Source organism: Gobio gobio, assembly GCF_949357685.1.
Source record: "Gobio gobio genome assembly, chromosome: 9".
Classification (NCBI taxonomy): Eukaryota; Metazoa; Chordata; class Actinopteri; order Cypriniformes; family Gobionidae; genus Gobio; species Gobio gobio.
In genome coordinates this window covers 32,924,841-32,947,329 of record NC_137115.1, presented here as the reverse complement: position 1 = coordinate 32,947,329, position 22,489 = coordinate 32,924,841, and the positions used below count along the sequence as shown (strand labels likewise).

The following is a 22,489-nucleotide window of genomic DNA, read 5'->3' as shown; positions in this document are numbered from 1 at the left end:
TTTGTCAGCTTAACTTAACCTAACAGCTCAGCTTTACTTTACTTTCTTTTGTTCATATAACTTAATTGTTATTTGTAAAAATGACTCAATATAGTTGCGTGGAACCACTTGACGCTGCTTTTTAAATTCGTAAATTTTAAATTAGTAAATTCGTCCACAGCATAACTATGTTCACTGTAGTAACAGTTTCATATTAAATCTAAAAGGAAAATCTATTACACTGTGGCTGTCATAAGCTGTCAAATGCGGTTTTGCCAAGTGGCTCTGGCTGAGCTGTGATAAACTAAATGCTATTGGCTATTTTTTAAAAGGGGGATCCTTGATATGTCCCGCCTTGTCTTCCTGTTTCAGTGGAAATTACATCAACACATTGAATAACGCTGCGCGTTTCAAGGGACTTCAGTGGGCCTTTAAGTATCCATAATATTAGAGGATATGTTAGGACGACCACCGAAAAAGATACATACCAATTTTCAACTATATGATTGCGGGGTTAAAATGTTTTTTTGTTGTAGCACCTTCTATTGGTGGAATTTTCATCCACAGAATATCCTGTTGTCTATGTGTGCCAAGTTTTGTCAAGCTTGGACATTGCGTTCAGCAGATATAGGTCAACTCATAAAAATAGGCATTACCTGACCAATGAATTAGCTTAAGTTAATAATTGCCAGCAATGTCACTAGCTGTGTCGCACAAACTTACAAGTCCTGAAAACTGAAGCCAAGGTGGCTGGTCACAGTAGGCCTAGCTCATAAACCCCGCCCTCTCCATGTAATCGAATGGGACATGGGATTTAATGGGCCCTATTTTAACGATCTAAGTGCATGGTCTGAAGCGCATGGTGCAGGTGCACTTAGGGCGTGTCTGAATCCACTTTTGCTAGTTTAAAGAGGTCACGAACTGGCTTTATTAATTTTTTTATACTGTTGTCTGAGGTCAACGACGTTATGTATTCAACATGTGAACGTGACGTGTGATTGACTGGAACTCACTGAGGTCTGGGACATTTAATTTGGGATATTCCCACGTCCAACCTCATCTGGAATGCAGCATTAATGGATATGTGCAATATGACTTCATTGACAGGTGACGGAATGACACAGAACATTAAAATAGCTGATTTCTCTGGATTTAAACTGTTGGAAACGTGGGATAATGTAAGTACACAAGTCAACAAAATGTATAACACGATTAGTTTGAGCGTTTTTTCGTCAGCTACAACTGGCATTAGATCTAGCATTCTGCCCACTTTAAAGGGATAGTTCACCAGAAAATGAAACATGAGAAACAGATAAAGGCCATTTGGGTCACGTTACAATGCTAAAAAACATTCACTATCCTTGTCTTGTTTTAGAATGAATTATTATTCTCATTCTTTTCCACTGGTCAAATATTATTTTTAATTGTTTTGAACAAATCAAATGTTCAGGTAAACATATATTTGAGGATGTTCATATAATTTTAATAGAAACAGATATGCCTTTTGGTATTGTAAATAATTGTCTGGCTCAGCTAAATCACTGACAAATTATTTACAAAATAAACATTTTACTGTTTCCTTTAAATTCTTTCATTAACTTCCAATAATCCTAAAAATAGGTTCATCCAAACCTGTATGAGTTTCTATCTTCTGTTGAACACAAAATAAGATATTTTGAAGAATGTTGGGAACCAAACTGTTTCGGCGCCCATTTAATTAAATTGTATGGAGAAAAAAAACAAAACAACAATGAGACATTCCTCAGAATATCTTTTTTATGTCCAAAGAAGAAAGTCATATTTGGAACTACATGAGGGTGAGTAAATGATGACAGAATAATTTTTTTTAGGTGAACTATACCCTTAAAATAAATGTTAAAGTGTGCCCCCTAAAAGCACAAGTGACCCCTGTCTTTGTCTTTAATAATTTCCACCTACATACCGTGAACATGTTTGAAATAGTTTCCAAATACTGCTTCATATAATCTAATTTCATTTAATCTATCCCCATCGGATATGCGTGTATCTCGACAACAGTACTTTCCGCAGTATGACGTTGCTTGAAAAGGGTCGCATGCAGGTCAGCTGGCTCACCAACTGTAAATCAATGACAGAGTCCATATTAATCCACTTCACTGCACTAAGCTGACATCAATAAGAGCTAGCATGAATAAGAAACACAAGAAGGCATTAAGAAGGTACTAATAAGTCACATAATGATCATACAAGTAATGTAGCCTACGTCTAAGTAGCGTTCTTGTATGAGGCCAAAATCTTCATACAGTACAGTAAACGCACTTCAAGATGGTAAATGAAAGTCCTTAACCTTTAAGTCATGCTTGAAGACTAGGGAAAAAAAACTTTTTAATGAGATATGTTACATGCTTTATGCAGAAATGTGGATTAATATAACGCAAAACAAACACACACTGGCACATTTGCATGTAATAAGCTATTCAAACACTGTTGTTACAGATGACCACGATTAATACAGAAATTGAGTACAAAACATCACAGTAAACAAGTTTGATACAATCTTGCTTTATTTACGTTTTTAAAATTTTATTTAAAAGGTATTGATTTATGAGGTAGTGATGACAGTTAATGTATTTAATACACTTTTATGAATATGTTTCATAAAAGAGAGTTAAAGAAATATTTTCAGCAACATTACAACAACAAATCAAGTGGCATACGAAGCAATTATCACTGTATTGTCAAATTTATTCATATTTTATGGCACACATACTGTACATGATAGATAATCCTTCAAAGCTTACAAACTGAAAAGAGCGATCAAAACTTTTATTTGAAAAAATATTTTTGTTTCATAACCATAAAAATCAGCAAACTTTCCCTTTCAGCCAATATTTCCTTGGCACCTTATAGAGCAAATATATGCTCTACTCAAATCAACAGGTATAAAAGTGCAAAAAAACAGCACTGTGTAACAATTAAACTAGGCTGGTTTGACCTATTATAAGGTTGATATTTGCGGCTCCTCATTAGAACAAAATTCTACCCATGAACAGTCGCAGGGATAATCAGTCTTCCTCAATGCATCTCCACCAAGGAGTTCTTACAGTACCAAGAGTTTTGGCGCATATCTTGATGAAGTCTTTTCAAAAAGTGCTTTGCAAGAGGCAGTGACAGCCGCAGCCGGTGGGACAGACCTCTTGAGAGCGGAACCAGTCCATCATGTGGCTGGTGTGTCCTCCGTGGCCACAACTCAGGCAGAAGTTGGAGGAGCCGCGTACGGCCACGTGACAGATGGCACACTGGAAGGTGAAGCGCTTGCAGACGGCGCACTGGGTACTGCGGGCCTGACTGCGACAGTGGCAGCAGTAAACGCCGAACTCTGCGTATGAGAGCAAAAGAAACTCAGGCTCAGAAATGTGAGTGTTAAACATTTGTTCAAGAATTAAACTCTGACTGACATCCCAGAAATTTGAGACAAATGCTTTGCTCCCTAAAGGAATGCTCTGGGTTCGATCATCACAGAAAATAGTTTGGACTCGTCAATTAGTTTCTGGGCAGTGCGATTTTTTTTGTTTTTAAAAGACGTTTCATGCCAATCAAAGCTGCATTTATATGATAAAAAAATACCGTAAAACAGTACTATTGTGAAATATTGTTGAAAATAAAACTATACATTTTAATATATTTTAAAATGTAATTTATTCATGTGATGGAAAAGCTGAATTTTCATTGTCACATGATCCTTCAGAAATCTACTCAAGAATATAAATCAGGAAACATTTCTTATTATCAATGTTGAAAACAGATGTGCTACTTTGTGGAAACTGTGATGCATTTTTTTCAGTGGCAAGCAAAAGTACAGCATTTTTTTTTAAATAGTAATATGCAACATTATAAATGTCTTTGCTGTCACTTTTGATCAATTTAATGCATCCTTCAGGGTTCCTACACATTTTCAAAATTCCATACTTTTCCAGACTCAAATTTCCAAACCTCTCTGTAGATTTTCAGACCATATTTAACATAAATGGTTCATGCATTATTATTTTCAGCTTTATATTTTGGGTACAGTAATCTGTAAATATGTTTATTTTCTAAAGGTTTTTTTCATTGATTTTCTTGAAGTGACAACATATAGAGCCCCTATAATAAAAAAAAGAAATAAAATATACAGACTTTTACATGCACACGAGAAACTTTATCGTGCCCTCGAGAAACTATTCACATGCGCACTGGATTTTTTTGAGTGCTTGCTCATTACAATTTCTAGTTTTATATTTACTATAACCTATTTTATTTGTGCGTCATCCTACAATGAAGAAAACAAGAGCATAGATGCACATTTAATAGACTTAATAGAGATCTATTTGCTCTAAATTTGGCTTCTCAATTTAACGCATCCTCTGTGGCGGTGGAGAAAGCATGACACCAAACGGGCTGATGGCACAAGGCTGTGTGCATTGTCCTATTTGCCAAGTTCAATGGTCTATAAAAAAGACTGGTACTGTGAAAACGTGTTTAAAATTCGGCTTTCTTTAGGACCTTAGGTCTGCTTTAATGCATACTCTGTGGCGGCCAAGAAACCACACCGCGAAATGGACTGATGGCGCAATAGGTGGCTCAGTGTGCATTGTCCTATATGCTAGTTTAATGGTTTCTCGTGCGCATACGAAAATCTGTATATAGCTAGAAACCCATACCACTTATAATATGCATTTTTGCGTAATGAAAAAGAGCACCTTGAATTTGGTTTGAAAATCACTAAAGAATCACTAAACATGCCATGAAAACACACTTCTTGTATGATACATTTATTTTCATTCAATTCTTAATTTTTTATTATAGAAAACTAAATAGGGGCAATAGTCTGGAAATGTAGTAATCTAGTAATTATTGATTACAGTAGGACTTTAAGGTTATCAGGTAGCCTAGCAAGTTCTTTAATTTTTTTCCATTTTATTCAATTTAAATATCTAAATATTAGTGAGAAGAAGACATTTTAAACTTTTAGATATCAATATGCATATGCGATTGACATCGGTTAAGCTAATCTTTGCTCACTGCTTTGAAGGCATCTTAAAGGGGCACTTCAGCGCTGGGAAGATGAATGTATATTTAAACTGTGTCTTTTATGTAGTAGAAATGTGAAATAATTTTTTTATTTGGTGCCTTCTAGACTGAGAAAAGACAGAAAATGTATTTGTCTCATATGGATGAAAGTCAACAACTCCCAGAATGCACTTGCTTCGCTGCCCTACGAGGCCACTCCCAAAGCCACGGCTATTGGTTATCACTTGCCCACCGCGGCACCGCCCCAAACGTCATTTTGATATTTATAGTAATAAAATAATTTCGTTCAGTTAGAGAACAGACACTACAATTAAAAACTGAACGTGTCTTTTCAATAAAGTGTGAGTGAGCCGAACCAAGTCACGTCTCAAACGCAGCAGGAGTCAGACCTCATTCATCACGAGAGAAGATCTGAGCAGAGCTGAGGTAAGCGCGGCAGTCATTCTCGGCGCGTGTCCAGTCTGACGCGTTATCAGATCGCATGTGGAAGCTGTACTTTCAAAGGAATTCATCGGAAAATTGAAACACTCACTTTGCTCTGCACCTCTCCGTTATGAATGCCCGATTCAAGCGGCCGTGCGCATTAACATTCTGTGAGTGAGATCCCTCCCCTGTGGGCGGGTTGAAAACATGCGGAACTAGCTCCTGTAGTCTCTAGGCTCTGGCCAAAAATCCTCAGATGACGCAAAATGACGATATTTGCGTCATCGGAGGATTTTTTTCCATAAATAAAATGCATAATTATCTCGTCTCAGGGGGATATGAGGGGGAAAAGTACCATAATTCGAATATGCTACTGGCTTTCTACTGATACAAAGCTTAATGCTAAATCACTGAAGTTACCCTTTAAGTAAAACAGCTCTATAATTAAAGGGATAGTTCCCCAAAAATGAAAATTGTGTCATCATTTACTCACCCTCAAGTTGTTCCAAACCTGTATGAGTTTCTTTGTTCTGCTGAACATAAAGGAAGATATTTTGAAGAATGTTTGTAACCAAGTAGATAGAGCAACCATTGACTACCATAGTAGGGGAAAAAATACTATGGTAGTTAATGGTTGCTCTCTCTGCTTGGTTACAAACATTCTTCAAAATATCTTCTTTTGTGTTCAGCAGAACAAAGAAACTCATACAGGTTTGGACACAATTGACACAATTTTCATTTTTGGGTGAACTATCCCTTTAACAAAGCACATACAAAAGACCTGACGCGGAAGCGATGCAACCTGTTTTACAGAATACAGAAGTTGGTTGCGTATAAACCCCCATTACCTTTTTTATTTTTATTATCTGGCAGAAACAAGCTTCCATAAGTAAGGGACTATAATAATAATAATAATAAGTAAGAGAATAGATACTCAAAGGAAATAACCATAAGTTTATATAGAACTGTCTAGAACAGTAGTCCCACTCCCACCACCAAATGGATGATTTAAACAACTTTATAGCTCAAATGACACACATTTGCATCTGAAAAATAATTATAAATGCCTTAATAACAATACAAGCTGCACATTTATGCTTCTACACCCTCTTCTAAAACCTCTGGACCTCCATTGCTTGTTTTAAACTGAGGGATTGAGATGAAATAATTTTTTGTGGTAGTATGATAGTACTGTATGACCCACAAGCTTTTTTAAACCATTCCTTTAGCTTACCTATGCCTTTGTGTGGCTCTGGAGGGCAAGAAACAAATTTGAGCACCTCTGCCCTCTTGTCCTTCATGCCCCAACGGTGCAGGATCTCACCGTAACATTTCTTGAAATCGTCAAACTGCCAGGAGTTGGAGGGGTCCAATAATCTGTGGATCAGAACAAACTCACAAACTGTGAAGCCGATAATGTGACGTGTCTAAGTGTCATTGGTCGAACAGGATGTGTACCTTTTGTTCATGTCGTGTTGCTCTTTTTCTCGTTCTCGGGGGTCCGTGTATATCTGGTTTGAGTAGCGATAGTCATCCGGGGACGATTCTCCCCAGGGAGGAGCATGTTCTGATTCACGTCCAACTGAAAGAAGAAAGAACAACAACGATCAGAACTATGTACATGTTTGCTCTAAACAATTCCATTACAATTCAGAAAAAAAAACGAATTACATAACAGAAGCGAATTTCTAATTTCATAAAGTCAATCAATAAGCATCTTCCAACTCTGAATAGTTAAACATATACATAGTTGTGTGACAAAACAAAACAAGAAATTATTCTGTGTGACGGAACTACACATGATGCAGATTTTGCACTGAACACTGAAATGTAACCTCTATGAATAAAACCAGGATCTCTCACCCGTGTTCCACGGAGGGTTTGCAGATTCTGAGGTACTTGAACACGATCCGGAAGTGACAGAACTGGAGGTGATACTGGGCTAAAGGAGCATTAATATTACAAATTCAAAGGAATTAACAAAGATGCGCAACACAGACAATACGCTGAAAAGAACCTCTTTGCTATACAAGAAATACACAACTCATCCTAATTTTAACTCAAAGACACAAATACTGTGTAACTTTCTCTCAAAATCAAATTAGTACAGAATTCATGCACTGATACATTAGGTCTACAAACGAACATAGCGGGAGTGGTAAGCAGTGAGGTTCGCCGGTCGTGGTTGCTGATGACCGTATAGAGTGAAATATTCCTGAGGACTACCATGACCTCGGAACACACTACACAACATGGCCAGACTTTGAACATCACTCATCTGACTGTAATGTTCAAGCCTGTGGAGGAAAGAGACAAAGTCAAAGCTCATGTGAATTATAGCTTTGACACATAAATTATAGCTCTATATAATGCATAAATGCTGGTGTCACCAGTTTACAAGCTGCAACTCACAGTGTCTCCAGCAGGTGTCGCCCAAATGGATGTTTGGCCCAGGGAGTTCCAGCGTCAGGGTCAGGGTCAGGGCTAAGGTCAACATTTGTGGCTGCTGAGGCAAGTGCCCATACCTTAAAGAAGACGGACCATGGAAAAAATATGGAAATTAATCTGTAAATATGCCTTGTACAGAAATCATGTTTACATATATACTATAGGTCAAAAATTAGGATTAAGATTTTTTTATTGTTTTTGAAAGAAGCATCTTATGCTCACCAAAGCTGCATTTATTTGATCAGATACAGTAAATATTCTGAAATATAGTTACAATTTAAAATAATTTTAAAATGTAATTTATTCCTGTGATGCAAAGCTGAATTTTCAGCATCATTACGCCAGTCTTCAGTCTCACATGATCCTTCAGAAATCATTCTAATATGATGATTTGCTGCTCAAGAAACATTTATTATTATTATCAATGTTGAAAACAGTTATGCTGCTTAATATTTTCGTGGAAAATCACGATACATTTTTTCAGGAATAATGATGAATAGAAAATACAAAAGAACAGCATTTTTTTGATAAATAAAATAATATACTGAAAAATGTATATACATTTTTATACACACTTTTGAATGGTAGTGTATTTTCGAGCACCAATCTTGAGCAGCAAATCATCATATTAGAATGATTTCTAAAGGATCATGTGACACTGAAGACTGGCTTAATGATGCTGAAAATTCAGCTTTGCACCACAGGAATAAATTACATTTTACAATAATTCAAATAGTAAATAGTTATTTTAAATTGTAAAAATATTACACAATATCACTGTTTATGCTGTATTTTTGATCAAATAAATGCTGCCTTCGTGAGTCTAAATCATACCAATCCCGAACTTTTGAACGGTATTGTGTAGAATCCCGTAACTGCATTGTAAGATTTGATAATAATACTGTATGTTTTTATAAAATGTTTATTTTTACAAATAAATGAGCAATGCACTTCTTTCAGAACATAATTATTCCAAACTTTGGCCGGTAGTGTACATCACATACCTTTGCTAAATCCCTGCGGCCCACTGCTAAGGCTGCCGCCCCATTCTTCTGACACGTGTCCTGTATGTCATTAACATTTAGCCTAGAGCGGAAAACAAATTAAAAGATGCCACAGATCAAGATGACAACTGAGCAAAAGAATGTCACGGTATTGACAGTTGATGCTGTAATTTATGGCTGTTCCTATCAAGAGAGATATCATCTGACTATGATTGCCCCGGAATGCTTTGCTATCTAAGAAAACAGAACATACACGTATGTCTCCCCGAGGGTTTTGTGGACAGGAAGCAGACTTGATATTTGCTGGATGATGACTTTGCCAGCCAGTTTGATGGGTCTGCTGCTGTAGTCTCCTCCCTCTCGCTTGCCTTTCCAGCGGCGGGATTTCTGAGCACCATGATGATGACAAACAACAGGGTCAATCACTACTTCTTACAATTAAAAACTTTAGATTAACTGAAGAAATTTAAGTTGTAAATATATAAGGTGGACGGTAAGAGAAACCCCCCTTGAAGAGACAATTATTAATCCTTATATATTAAATTATTATTTATGAATGTAATGTTATAATTAGAATTAATATATACATTTTTTGAAATGATTAATTTTTGTTAAACATACAAAAAAAAGTTTGAATTATTATAATAATTTTTTAAAAGCTGTAAAGATCAACATTAAGTAAGCACAAGAGCACAATTTGAAATATCATCTGGGATATTCGTCACACCTGCCAATGGTGGGTAAACGGAGAATATCTACCAGACGTACATATTTAGTAGCAGTCATGAAATTAATATATTTAATACAACTTTGAAAATTTAATAAAACATTGCGGCCTGGTTTCACAGACAGGGCTTAGATTAAGCCAGTTCAATTAGTTCACCCAAAAATGAAAATGATCTCATACACCTAGAATGGCTTGAGGGTGAGTAAATTATATGACATTCTTCTTTCAGATGCAATCGGAAACATATAAATAAATGTCCTGGCTAATCCAAGCATTATAATGACAGTGAATGGCAGCCCAAAATTTGAAGCCCAAAAAAGTGTATCCATCCATTATAAAAGTAATCCAGATGTCTCCGGGGGGTTAATAAAGGCCTTCTGAAGCGAAGCAATGCATTTGTGTAAGAAAAATATCCACATTTAACATGTTATAAAGTAAAAAATCTAGCTTACGGCGGACCGCCTTTCGTATTCAGTTTACGAAGAAAGTGTAACGCCTCTTACAGTTTAAAACGCTAAGTCTCACGTCAACATCAACAGTTACGCTTCTTTTGTATAAACTATCCCTTTAAGTAGCTTTTATAAACAATCTTTAGGAAAGAAAAAAAAAACATTACTGGTGTGCATCTTGAGACAAAACAATGGCACTGAAAATAATGGCACTGACATATTTTATGATGCTTTCAGGTAAAAGCTAAATGATGCATTTTAGGCTGGGACTAGACTTAAGCCTGTTCTGTGAAACCATCAGCAAATGTATTTATTTATTTAGTTAGTTAGTTAGTTAGTTAAAATCATCCCTGACAATTCCATTTTGGCTGTAAAATGGCTGTTACAGTGTCACATGCAGCATCAAAGCAGAGAAAGAGTAAAAAAGGCCATGATCTTGCATTTTTATGATCTGATTTTTATCATAGCTGTGAAGTGCCATATATTTGGCATTAGAGCAAGAAGTAGATGAGAGAGAGACAATAAGTGGGAGGGAGGGGCGGTGGTCAATACCGGACAGTCATGAATAGTCTGCACAGACCAGCGGCGGGGAGTAGACAGAGGGGGCTTCTGATTGGATAAAACAGACCACAGCAATATGAGTGAGGGACACATGCCACCAAAACTCAACAGGAGAAAGACAGCACAGGAAACAACTGTGAAAATGAACTGTGAAAATTGTGCTTTTAAACACATGGATCAAGCGGGTGGAAGGAGGGGATGTGAAAAGCATGAATAACTCAGAAATAAACAAAAAGAAGAAAAACATGTTATAAAGCTAAATATTAGGGTTATGAAAGTGAAAATATCTAAAGCAAAACACATTTTGCAAATAACGTGTAAGAATGTCTACAGACAGGCAAACATACGTCCATTTCACTGTTAGAAGCCTTCTCGAAACAAAACAAAACTAAAATTAACTGCCATTGCTAACCATACAAACCATAACCACCTGATCAAGGCTGCTGAAAAAGTAAGCTTTGTTGAGCTAAAATAAAAAGACAAGCTCATTTCAGTCCAGTGTGACGAGTCTCACCCGTTCTTTATAGTAGAAGGACGATATGGACACTTGATCTTTGTCTGTGCGTGTTGGGCTCCCGCTGTACAGCCTCAGGGTGGTCTGAGACTCTGTTCGCATTTTCATGGGTGTCAGCACACCGCTGTGATAGGCTGAGAGAGCCGACAGTGACCTGCACACAAACAAAGAATTCATCTTATGATCATAGTCATCATCTTACACATAATAACCTGTCTTCCACTGCAATCAAATAATACAGTTTCCGATAAAACAAGCAAACAGGATTGAATATTCACCTGGGAGTAGGTTCAGTCTGAGGGGCCATACGATGCATAGTCATGGGCCGTGTGAAATAAACCAAGGAACCTAATGGGAAAATTAAGTTGTAATTTATGTGTCGAATTTACATGTAAAAAAAAGGGTTTTGGGCTCCTGCCTTTACATGCACATGAACTTTAAATGACATCCCATTCTTAAACCGTAGGGTTTAATATGGAGTTGGCCCACCCTTTGCAGCTATAACAGCTTCAACTCTTCTGGGAAGGCTTTCGACAAGGTTTAGGAGTGTGTTTATGGGAATTTTTGACCATTCTTCTAGAAGCGCATTTGTGAGGTCAGGCACTGAAGTTGGATGAGAAGGCCTGGCTCGCAGTCTCCGCTCTAATTCAACCCAAAGGTGTTCTATCGGGTTGAGGTGCAGGCCAGTCAAGTTCCTCCGCACCAAACTCATTCATCCATGTATGTCTTTATGGACCTTGCTTTGTGCACTGGTGCGCAGTCACGTTGGAACAGGAAGGGGCCATCCCCAAACTGTTCCCACAAAGTTGGGAACATGAAATTGTCCAAAATGTCTTTTTGCGCAAGATGAGCAATTTAGTTTAAAAAGTATATGGTTTTGTTAGATCAGACACTATTTCTCATCTGGGATCGTGCAGAGCCCTCTGAAGCACTTTGAAACTGCATTGATTTGGACCTTCAAACCGTTGGTTGCCATAGAAGTGCATTATGTGGAGAAAAATCCTGGAATTTTTTCCCTTAAATTTATTTTATTTCGACTGAAGAAAGACATGAACATCTTGGATGAGATGGGGGTAAGTACATTTTCAGGAAATTTTCATTTTGAAGTGAACTAATCCTTTAAGAGTTCCTTTTACTGGAACGAAGGGGCCAAGCCCTGAAAAACAACCCCACCCCATAATCCCCCTCCACCAAACTTTACACTTGGCACAATGCAGTCAGGCAAGTACCGTTCTCCTGACTCGCCCATCAGATTACCAGAGAGAGATGCATGATTCATCACTCCAGAGAACACGTCTCCACTGCTATAGATTCCAGTGGCGGCGTGCTTTACACCACTGCATCCAACGTTTTGCATTGCACTTGGTGATGTAAGGCTTGGATGCAGCTGCTCGGCCATGGAAACTCATTCCATGAAGCTCTCTAAGCACTGTTCTTGAGCTAATCTGAAGGCCACACAAAGTTCAGAGGTCTGTAGCTATTGACTCTGCAGAAATTTGGTGACTTCTGCGCACTCTGTGCCTCAGCATGCGCTGACCCCGCTCTGTGATTTTACGTGGCCTACCACTTCGTGTTTGAGTTGCTGTTGTTCCCAATTGCTTCTACTTTGTTATAATACCACAAACAGTTGACCATGGAATATTTAGTAGTGAGGAAATTTCACGAATGGACTTATTGCACAGGTGGCAGCCTATCACGGTACCACGCTTTAATTCACTGAGCTCCTGAGAGCAACCCAAATGTTTGTAGAAGCCGTCTGCATGCCTAGGTGCTTGATTTTATACACCTGTGGCCATGAAAGTGATAGGAACATCTGAATTCAATGATTTAGAGAGGGTATATATATATATATATATAAAAATGTTGGAAGAAATGTTGTCAGTTGTTTATAGAATAGTCAAACACATAGAAATAGTAAATCCAGAGGGACTGCTTATTTTGCGCAATGGTCTCTTTCCAGAGCTGAATATAAACATAAACATTTGATAAACAGTGGACCCATATAAATATGCATTGATGGAAAGGAAAAGGTCTTTTGTTGTTATTGCAACCCACCTGTCCCACAGAAGCGAGCCCCTGAGGTCCGGGGAAAAGGGATGTTGGAATCCTGATATGAGCCATAAGTGTTGCTTACTCGAGGAAAAGCAGGAAGAGCAGGAGTCACTGGGTTTGTGAGCACGTAGGGGTTTGTACCATCCTCCTGGACATCGAATTGGAGACAAAGGAGAAACAGTGGTTTAAAAAATGCATCATGATGTTGCTGGAGATCATGGGAACAATTTGGAAATGATGAGTAAGTGAAATTCACTCACCATGACTCCATCTGACTCCAAGCAGGATACCAGCTGTCTAACACACGGCTCTAAGCAGTTCTGGTTTCTCTTCACCTTCTGAAGTGACGTATCAGTCAGGATCTACAAAAGAGTTGCAGCTTCAACATGACATTGTTCAAAACATTGACTAAGACAAGCTTGATGGGTGTTAGTTTCAACCTTCTGTATCTTGGTCTTCATGGAAGACGCAATGTTTGTCGGAGAGACAAATTGGAAAGTAGGAGCTGCGTTGTTGGGATATTGGGCCGGGAACTTCACCACGAGACGGACTCGATTGGCTCCGCAGTCAGCCGAAACAAAGCAACTGCGGTTGACGGCATCCATCTACAAGAACAATAATGTTAATTTCTTATTTATTTACATATAATTATAATTGCATCCTATTTACTATAATTCTCCAAAATGATACTCCAAATATCAGACTAATACAGTTACTACATTCCATCAGATTTTCAGAAATGACAGTGACTGACCTCCACATTGACATTGCGAATCTGTAAGTTGACTAGAGAAAACTCCTGCTGCAGAGTCTGAGGCAAACCTGGTACATCATTCTTACCGCTGGATGACAGGCCAGACTGAGGGCCGTCAAACTGATCTGTGAACAGACAGTAATTTACATTTAATAAAACTAGGATCTGACTGGAACATCTACCATTTTAAATGGAGGATGGGGTCAAAAATGAAAATTCAATACATAAATAGGGAGATTTAATAATCAATTAAAATTACAAAAATATTCAATGCATTATTTATCTACAATACATTTTCAATATTAGTTAAAAATCCACCAAATCAAAATCCACGATTTACTTTTTGTATTATCTGTACTTTTTGTAATATCTTATATTTTATTCAACACAATACCGTTCAAAAGTTTGGGGTTGTGGTTATATTTTAGACTCTTATGCTCATGAAGGCTGGATTTATTTGATCAAAAATAAAGTATAAACAGTAATATTGTATAATATTTTTACTATTTAAAATAACTTTCTGTTATTGTAATACATTTTAAAATGTAATTTATTCCTGTGATGCAAAGCAAAATTTTGTGTCATCAGTGTCACATGATCCTTCAGAAATCATTCTAATATGCTGATTTGCTGCTCAAGAAACATTTTATTATTGAAAACAGTTGTGCTGTTTAATATTTTTGTGTAAATCGTGATACATTTTCTTAAGGATTCTTTGATGAATAGAAAGCACAGAAGCAAAGAATGTATTTAAAATAGAAATAATATGTAAGGAATAATTGGCGACGGACCGCCGAGCCACCCAAGGAGTTATTATAAAAAATTGTCTGTATTAGCGTCTGTATTTATTCCTTTATTATAATTCTATTCTATTCTACCATACAACACAACACAACAAAATGGAATATAATAGATGTAAATAACCAGAATACAATGTAGATGCTAATTATAAAATGGTAATACAAGCAGACAGACTGTGCTCACAATTACATTCATGTCTTCAGGATATTTTTTTAAATAATTATGAATTAAACCAAAATAATTCAATAAATGAACCATAATGCATCAAATCACTGTCAGAGCAAATCGCCCTTTTCACCTTGTGAGTTGTCCGCTGTGAATCCTGGACTCAGTGGCGATTCTTGGGACCTCAGAGTTTTCTCTGTCTCTGTGGTGAGAGTCAAGCCCTCCATCAATTCATCCATGATATCGTTGGCACAGCACAGCTACAGAACACCATCATGACACCATCAGTCTCAAACATAAAGCCACCAGCCATGGAGAAAGTTTTGAGTTCATGAGCATCACCTTCTGGAGTTGAGGATCTACTCTCCATATCCTCAGGGTTTGATCTCTCGACCATGTGACCAGCTGGCAGTCTTTGGAACCTAAAATATGGAATGGATAGTGAAAGACAATAATACTTGTTTGACCTTAAAGACAAAACGAAGCACTCATTCCCAGAATTATCACCATCTAGTGGTTGCTCCTCTCACCTTCTTTCTGCGGCCTCCACTGAAACTCAAGCACGACATCGTCATGGCCCACGAAAGCGTGAACGGGACTATTGAGTTCCAACGTGCTCCACAGGAGGAGGCTGTTCTCTCGCCGTAGCTGAGGAACCATCACTGTAACCAGTCCATTAGAGAAGGGCTGAATGTATGGAATGGAAGAGGATTCAGTGAGTACTTTACAACATGACAATTCATCTTTAATTATGCATGACACCATTCAATGGTGCGAGAATAAGATTAAATAAGATAAAAAAAATCTCCATTAAAAGCCATGTCCCAAGCACACAATTATAATGATGTTCTCATTAGAATATTATGTAGCCGGTATGAAAGACTTGCGCTGGACATGCCTTTTTTTAAATGATTCCGATAATATTTTAAGCAATTTTTGTTATATTTTTGGTTATATTTTTTTGTTTGTTTAGTTTTTGTTTTATTTATTATAAAAAATAGGACAGAAATAAACAATTATATATATATATATATATATATATATATATATATATATATATATATATATAAAAACACCATGTGTCTCAGCTGAAGGAAATAAACCATTATTTATTTGGCTTTAATATATCGGCCAAATTTTCTTATCGGGCCGATAACAGTAACATTAAAAATTAACATATATCGGCTGATACCGATATGGTGGCCGATATATTGTGCATCCCTAGATTTATTTTATGTTTTTTAAAGAAGTATTTATTTTATGCTTATCAAGGCTCCATTATTTGATCAAAAATACAGTAATATTGTGAAATATTTTTATACATTTTAAAATGTAATTTATTCATGTGATGGCAAAAAGCTGAATTTTCAGCATCATTACTCCAGTCTTTAGTGTCACACAATACTTCAGAAATCATTGTAATATGCTGATATGTTGCTCAATTATTATTAATGGTTCTTATTATTATCAATGTTGATTATAGTTTTTGCTACTTAACATTTTTGTGGAAATCATGATACATTTTTTCAGGATTCTTTGATGAATAGAAATCTCAACAGAGCAGCATTCATTTAAAAAATAAATATTTTACATGTCTTTACTGTCACTTTTGATAAGTTTAATGCATCCTTTCTGAATAAAAGTATTAATATATATACATATTTTTTAACTCAAACTTTTGAATGGTAGTATATCAAAAATAAAAATATATATTTTGTTTCCACAAAAATAAGTAGCACAACTTTTTTCAACACTGATAATAATAAATGTTTCTTAAGCATCAAATCATCATATTAGAATGATTTCTAAAGGATCATTTGACACTGAAGACTGGACTAATGATGCTAAAAATTCAGCTTTGCCATCACAGGAATAATTACATTTTACAACAGTAAGATTGCAAACATTAATATAAACATTACAAAATCTTAAAGATCCCATGACATGAAAATGTCACTTTATGAGGTTTTTAACATTAATATGAGTTCCCCTGTCTATGGTCCCCCAGTGGCTAGAAATTTCGATAGGTGTAAACCAAGCCCTGGGTATCCTGTTCTGCCTTTGATAAAATGAAAGCTCAGACGAGCCGATCTGGAATCTTCCCTGTATGTTGTCATACGGGGAAACGTTACCTCCCATTACTCTGCTTTACCCACCCAGAGAATTTGGAGGAAATAGATTCAGTTTATCTTTTACATTTAATTCAGTCGCAATGTCGGCACAGGCTTTACAAACAGACTTTTATGATATGGATTCGACAGCACCGCCACAAACAGTGAGTAACAGTGTTCATTAATGCCTGATCTTTGATCAGTGATTTCTGATGTGTAGCCAATTATTCAAGTTCACACAGATTTTCTTTCTAAATCATTCACGCGATAAACAGACTGTCTGTTATCTACTCGGTGCTCATCACTGCAGCCTTTCATGTGATGGGAAAAGATCTAAAAATGCTATAATCAACACTTTCACGATTCGTTAATCTCGACAGCTGATAGTAAAAAAAGTAGTAAAAGTATTAGAGAGGGGTTCCACATGTAATATGCATTTCAAATGCAAAGACGTCAGCCAATCACAACAGTGGGCGATTACACTGAAGTCTCACAGCAGACACGCCCCTTCAAACAGAGCATTCAAGCCAGAGGGCTAAAATCAGGATAGAAAAATGCCTTTTATTTCTAAATTATGACATTTTTTTATGTAAAAATCATACTAACAATATAAGTACACCCCAGGAAACATTATAAAATAATAAAAAAATTCACATCATGGGACCTTTAATTATAACTTTTGACTGGTAGTGTAATTGTCACAACATCAACAAATTTGGTTAAACACATGATTTGTATTGTACCGTGTATCTGGCCTTCCACACAGGCACCTGACACGACAAGATATCAAGGTACTTCCGGGGTTGTCTGTAATCCCAGAACTTTTGGGGTAAATCAGTATAAACACAGAATCAATTATAAGTTAAACTGCAAACACAGAAGAATGTGAACAATACGATCAATAATTGTAATTATAATCACCCGAACAGAGTTGTCCTGACTGGAGGTAGCCAGGATGTATTCGTTATCAGGGTGCCAGTCCAGACCATGAATCTTTGACAGGTGGGCGGCAACATACTCCACTGCAGTGTTGGGTTTCTGAAACACACTACAATCAGTCAAAAGAAATATCTGTAACAGATCAAAACATATCTTGATCAAAACATATTTGGTTTTTAAAGCAGCACTAGGTAACTTTTCAACCTTCATAATATATTTTCAAAACTCTTGTGATGATACATCGACTTACAATAGGTTGAATGACACGTCTGCCATAGCATGACGGGGTCTGTATCGTTTTTAATCGTACTTTTAAACTTCGGGTTTCGGGTAGTAACCAGAGAACAAAAAGAACTACAAAATTAGACTGCTTTACGGCATATACGTCACTTCCACCACCATCCCCACTTCCTTAAATTCGGACGTGCGTGAAAAAAATCGCTCGCAAATCATTTGTTTGCCGAATGTTATAGTCATGGCCGAAGCAGCACAGAAAAATAAGAAAGCAAAGGTTTTGTCGGAGAAAAGCAAAAAGAGAAAACGAGAAAGTGATCGGATTAAAGGCAGGACGAGGATCAACATTGGGCCAGCATTTGCTCGTTGGCATGAGCTGAAGGAGGAGGGGCTACATTCTTGCAAGTAAATACGTAATACATACAAAATCATATTTTAGGATACCTAACATGTCTGTGATATTGGTTTATTTGTCTTTCCTCAAGCTTTAATGCAAATTGATTTTTCGAATTTGCAGATTCATCTATGGTAGCTTGATATTATAATATTGACGATATATATGGTTATTACCTACCACTCAAACATTGAATTGAAGTATCATATAGATTCTGTAAAACGGGAACCAATAGACTAGGCTACTATAATGACGCTGGCTTGTAAACGTGAGCATCGCGATCATTTGGCGTTTGAAAAAAATAAAACCCATGAAATTGTATTCATATGACATGCTGAAACATATGCCACTGTACCTGGGATGAAGACATTTCACACGCGACGCAAGCAGAACACGCATGTGAACTCCATAGACATGTGAACTCCTGCAGAGTTCAGGGCTATCATAGTTGTCATGTCAACAAATGCACGTGCGATGCATCCCCTGATGTAGAGTGACCGTTTACGACAGTAGTAGAGGACAATACTGTTTCCCAACTGTAGGGGGAGCCCGAGAGCAAAAGTTACCTAGTGCGGCTTTAATATATAGAAAGGGGTTGAACTTCAAAAACCGTTCAAAGTTTGGGGATGGACATTTTTATATATTTCTGAAAGAAGATTCTTATGCTCGCCAAGGCTGCATTTATTTGAAAGAAAATATACATTAAAAACAATAACTTTAATACAATATAAAATAACTGTTACCTATTTGAATATATTTTAAAATGTAATTTATTCCTGTGATGTAAAGCTGAATTTTCAGCATCACCAGTCTTCAGTGTCACATGATCCTTCAGAAATCATTCTAATATGCTGATTTGATGCTCAAGAAACATTTATTATTATTATCAATGTTGAAAACAGTTATGCTGCTTAATATTTTATGCAAACTGTGATACTTTTTTTCAAGATTCTTTGATGAATGGAAAATATCTAAGTTTTTTGTAACATTTCTAACAAATTCTTACTGGCCCCAAACTTATAAATGGTAAGTAGACAGATTGACAGGCAAACAAAAAGCCTGATTGATAAACAACACCAATAATGATGTAATCATGATGTAGCAAGTAACAGAATGACATAATCACCCTCTTGTCCCAGATTCTGACATCGCCATCATGACTTGATGCCAAACAATAGTGATTCCGTTTGTTCCACTTCACTTGAGAGGCTCCGGCTAAAACAGAGAAAAAAAAATCAGAAAATTAAAAAAAGTCAAAAGAATAAATAAAAGTATCGACATCAGAGATTAAATAAACGAATACATTAAATATTTTTTGCACTCACCCACGGCAGAAAGGGCCACAGTTGGTTTTCGTGTGTCCCTAGAAATCAAGAGAGAAAAGCGTAAAACGTGGAATGTTCCACAAACTCTTTATCATGTGTTCTTTCTCCGCGCTCACCTTGTGTCCCATATGTAGATGTATGTGTCCACAGAACTCGTGACAAGCAACTCTGGATCAAACCACGACCAGTCCAAATCACTGAAACAGGGCGAAAAGTTTCAAACCACATAAAAACTTATATTCATTAATTATTTATTATAATTAGAATGTATTCAAGTGCGGTCAAGTCAAATTATATAGTTCTTCTCCCAATAAACACTGTTTAAAATCAGCATTTAAGAGATTCACTGTGATTAATTGTCCACAATTGAGCAGTTCAGACCTGAGCTATAGTATAGTTTACTTTTGGCAAGGATTTAAAGATAAGGTCTGAACTTTTTTTGATCATGCATTGTCTCGTCATTGTTTGGATAAGCAGAATTTCAGCATGACATCATCTGCGTTACCTTATAACACGTGTATGGCCTTGCAAAGACGTATGTGCTTCGCCGGATCCATCACGCCAAACATACAGGTCAACACGCTGGTTATTCTTTGTGAAGATAAGGAAAATGTATATTATTTGCAATATAAAAAAAATATTAAATAAATGAATATTCAGTAGACATGTGAAACAATAAATATGACCATTATGACACGGTCATTAATCAGCAATAAATTATTACTACTTAACATACAGATGCAGCAAATAAATGGGCCTCGGTTTTGTGCGGATTCCACTGAACTGTCCCAACGTCCCATTTGCTTTGCCGGCTGATTTTGCGTGGAGCTTCGGACGGCGTCTCCAAATTTACAACATATAAGAATCGTCTCCTATTAAAAAAAAAAAAAAAATCACAATTCAAAAGAGTAAATACAGTGCGGTATAATAACAATATATGTAGAAAGGCATTTAAAAACGTAAAAACAGATATGAAAAGTATGGAAGCTCATTTCTGATACATGAGAAAAAAAAATGCTTGTGTAAATTATAATTAAATTATAATTATACATAATAAAAAAAACAACAAATAAAAAGCAAATGCATATAAAAGTCATAAAAAGTAATAATTATGAGATAAAAAGTCAAAATCGCGACATAAAGGCCATAATTATGAGAAAGAAATCTAAATTATTACATACTAAGTCACAATTATGAGATAAAAATTGCATGTTAACTTTTTTCATATTAATTACTTTTTAAGTCATAACTTATCATTTTTATGTCATAATTTCAAATTTACCATAATTATCATTTTCAAAAATAATGCTTTTGAAAATGATAATTGTGAGATAAAAAGTAATCTTATGTGGCGGAAATGGGCTTCCATTCCTCCATACCACATAAGAAACAAAAATCCTTGGTTTAAATTATAATTATAACATTACAATTATGTAAGTTACAATTATGACATAGTCAGAGACTTTTTGTGTTATGATTATCACTTAGTATGACAAATTCATAATTTATACTTTGTATGTCCTAATTTCAACTTATGTCATAATTTTGACTTTTTATGTTATAATTATGTAGTATTTTTTTCTTGTGTGGCAGAAACTGGCTTCCATATGAAAGGAATGTAGATGCAGCATATAAAACTATGCATACAGGCATACAGGCATATGTAGGCTATATTAAGGGTGTGTTCATAATTCCACATGATGATGTGATATTAGCCAAAGCTGTACACACCCAGAAAGAACAGCATGCTGGCCGAGACAGTCCACTGACATTGCAGTAGCCTGAAAACAGAAAAGTCTGTCATTACACATCACATAAACTGCAAAAAGGCTGCATATATTTTGTATATTGTTTTTCTTTTTACCCCTCTAAATGTATTGTTATTGTCTAGCGTAATTACAGTTTTTTTGTAAACATAAAAAACCTGCATATAACGTTGTAAACTGTTTATATTATCTTTCTTTAAAATAAATGACACTTAGTTTAATAGTTTATCTAAAGTAATAATATTAGATATTTACATGTAATGACATTCAGATTTATGTGTAACTTATATATCCAAATACTTTGTCTGACAATAATGCACTCTGTAATTCTCATTGTATGCATGTTGGATCTCTATAAAATGACTAAACACCTGCTTATATTGATCCACAGTTACTAATGTAACTTAAGGGAACTCATTACTACTATAATGAGTAGTTTTTCTATGATTTTATTTGACAACACGTTTCTTGTAATAATTGTTATTAATAATAATAGTAACTGAACGTGCATTGTTTACCATGATACGTTTGTAAGAGTATCAAAGCTTAATAAACAATGAATGCCATTCAATTCAAAGTTTTAAATACGTCGCTCAGGATTGACATGACAGCTATGCATATTTATTGTTCTAATGCTTATGAAAAGTACACTTCTAACGCACCTAATGCACGCGTGCAGGTGTAGTGACTGAGTACCTGTGCATCTCGAAACTCCACCACCACATTCTCACTACTCCAGCGGGCCGCCATCTTCACCCACCAGAACGTCAACAAATTACGTGAAACTAACGGGA

General features: G+C 36.2%; 1 protein-coding gene across 3 annotated transcripts; it reads right to left on the bottom strand.

Moving 5' to 3' along the window:
• Positions 1 to 2,320: 2,320 nt before the first annotated feature.
• On the bottom strand, positions 2,321 to 22,455 carry wdr59 (WD repeat domain 59; the record flags this gene model as incomplete). 3 transcript variants are annotated; one of them, XM_079825723.1, is made up of 27 exons in its annotated part: positions 22,392 to 22,455; positions 21,661 to 21,710; positions 20,666 to 20,801; positions 20,435 to 20,520; positions 20,046 to 20,126; positions 19,930 to 19,967; positions 19,731 to 19,819; positions 17,959 to 18,075; positions 17,781 to 17,858; positions 15,457 to 15,613; positions 15,269 to 15,348; positions 15,060 to 15,186; positions 13,961 to 14,085; positions 13,647 to 13,811; positions 13,467 to 13,568; positions 13,210 to 13,354; positions 11,433 to 11,502; positions 11,155 to 11,308; positions 10,632 to 10,688; positions 9,157 to 9,290; positions 8,904 to 8,985; positions 7,864 to 7,976; positions 7,598 to 7,748; positions 7,315 to 7,393; positions 6,910 to 7,033; positions 6,686 to 6,828; positions 2,321 to 3,337 (listed from the first exon to the last, which is right to left on the bottom strand). In XM_079825723.1, the coding sequence occupies exons 1-27, from the start codon at positions 22,443 to 22,445 to the stop codon at positions 3,102 to 3,104; spliced, it is 2,973 nt and encodes a 990-aa protein (XP_079681849.1). In that variant the 5' UTR covers positions 22,446 to 22,455. The 3 variants fall into 3 exon arrangements, with proteins under 3 accessions (XP_079681849.1, XP_079681850.1, XP_079681851.1); XM_079825724.1 differs by lacking the exon at positions 10,632 to 10,688; XM_079825725.1 differs by lacking the exons at positions 2,321 to 3,337; positions 6,686 to 6,828; positions 6,910 to 7,033; ... (5 more) ...; positions 10,632 to 10,688; positions 11,155 to 11,308 and having other exon boundaries at positions 11,429 to 11,502.
• Positions 22,456 to 22,489: the final 34 nt, after the last annotated feature.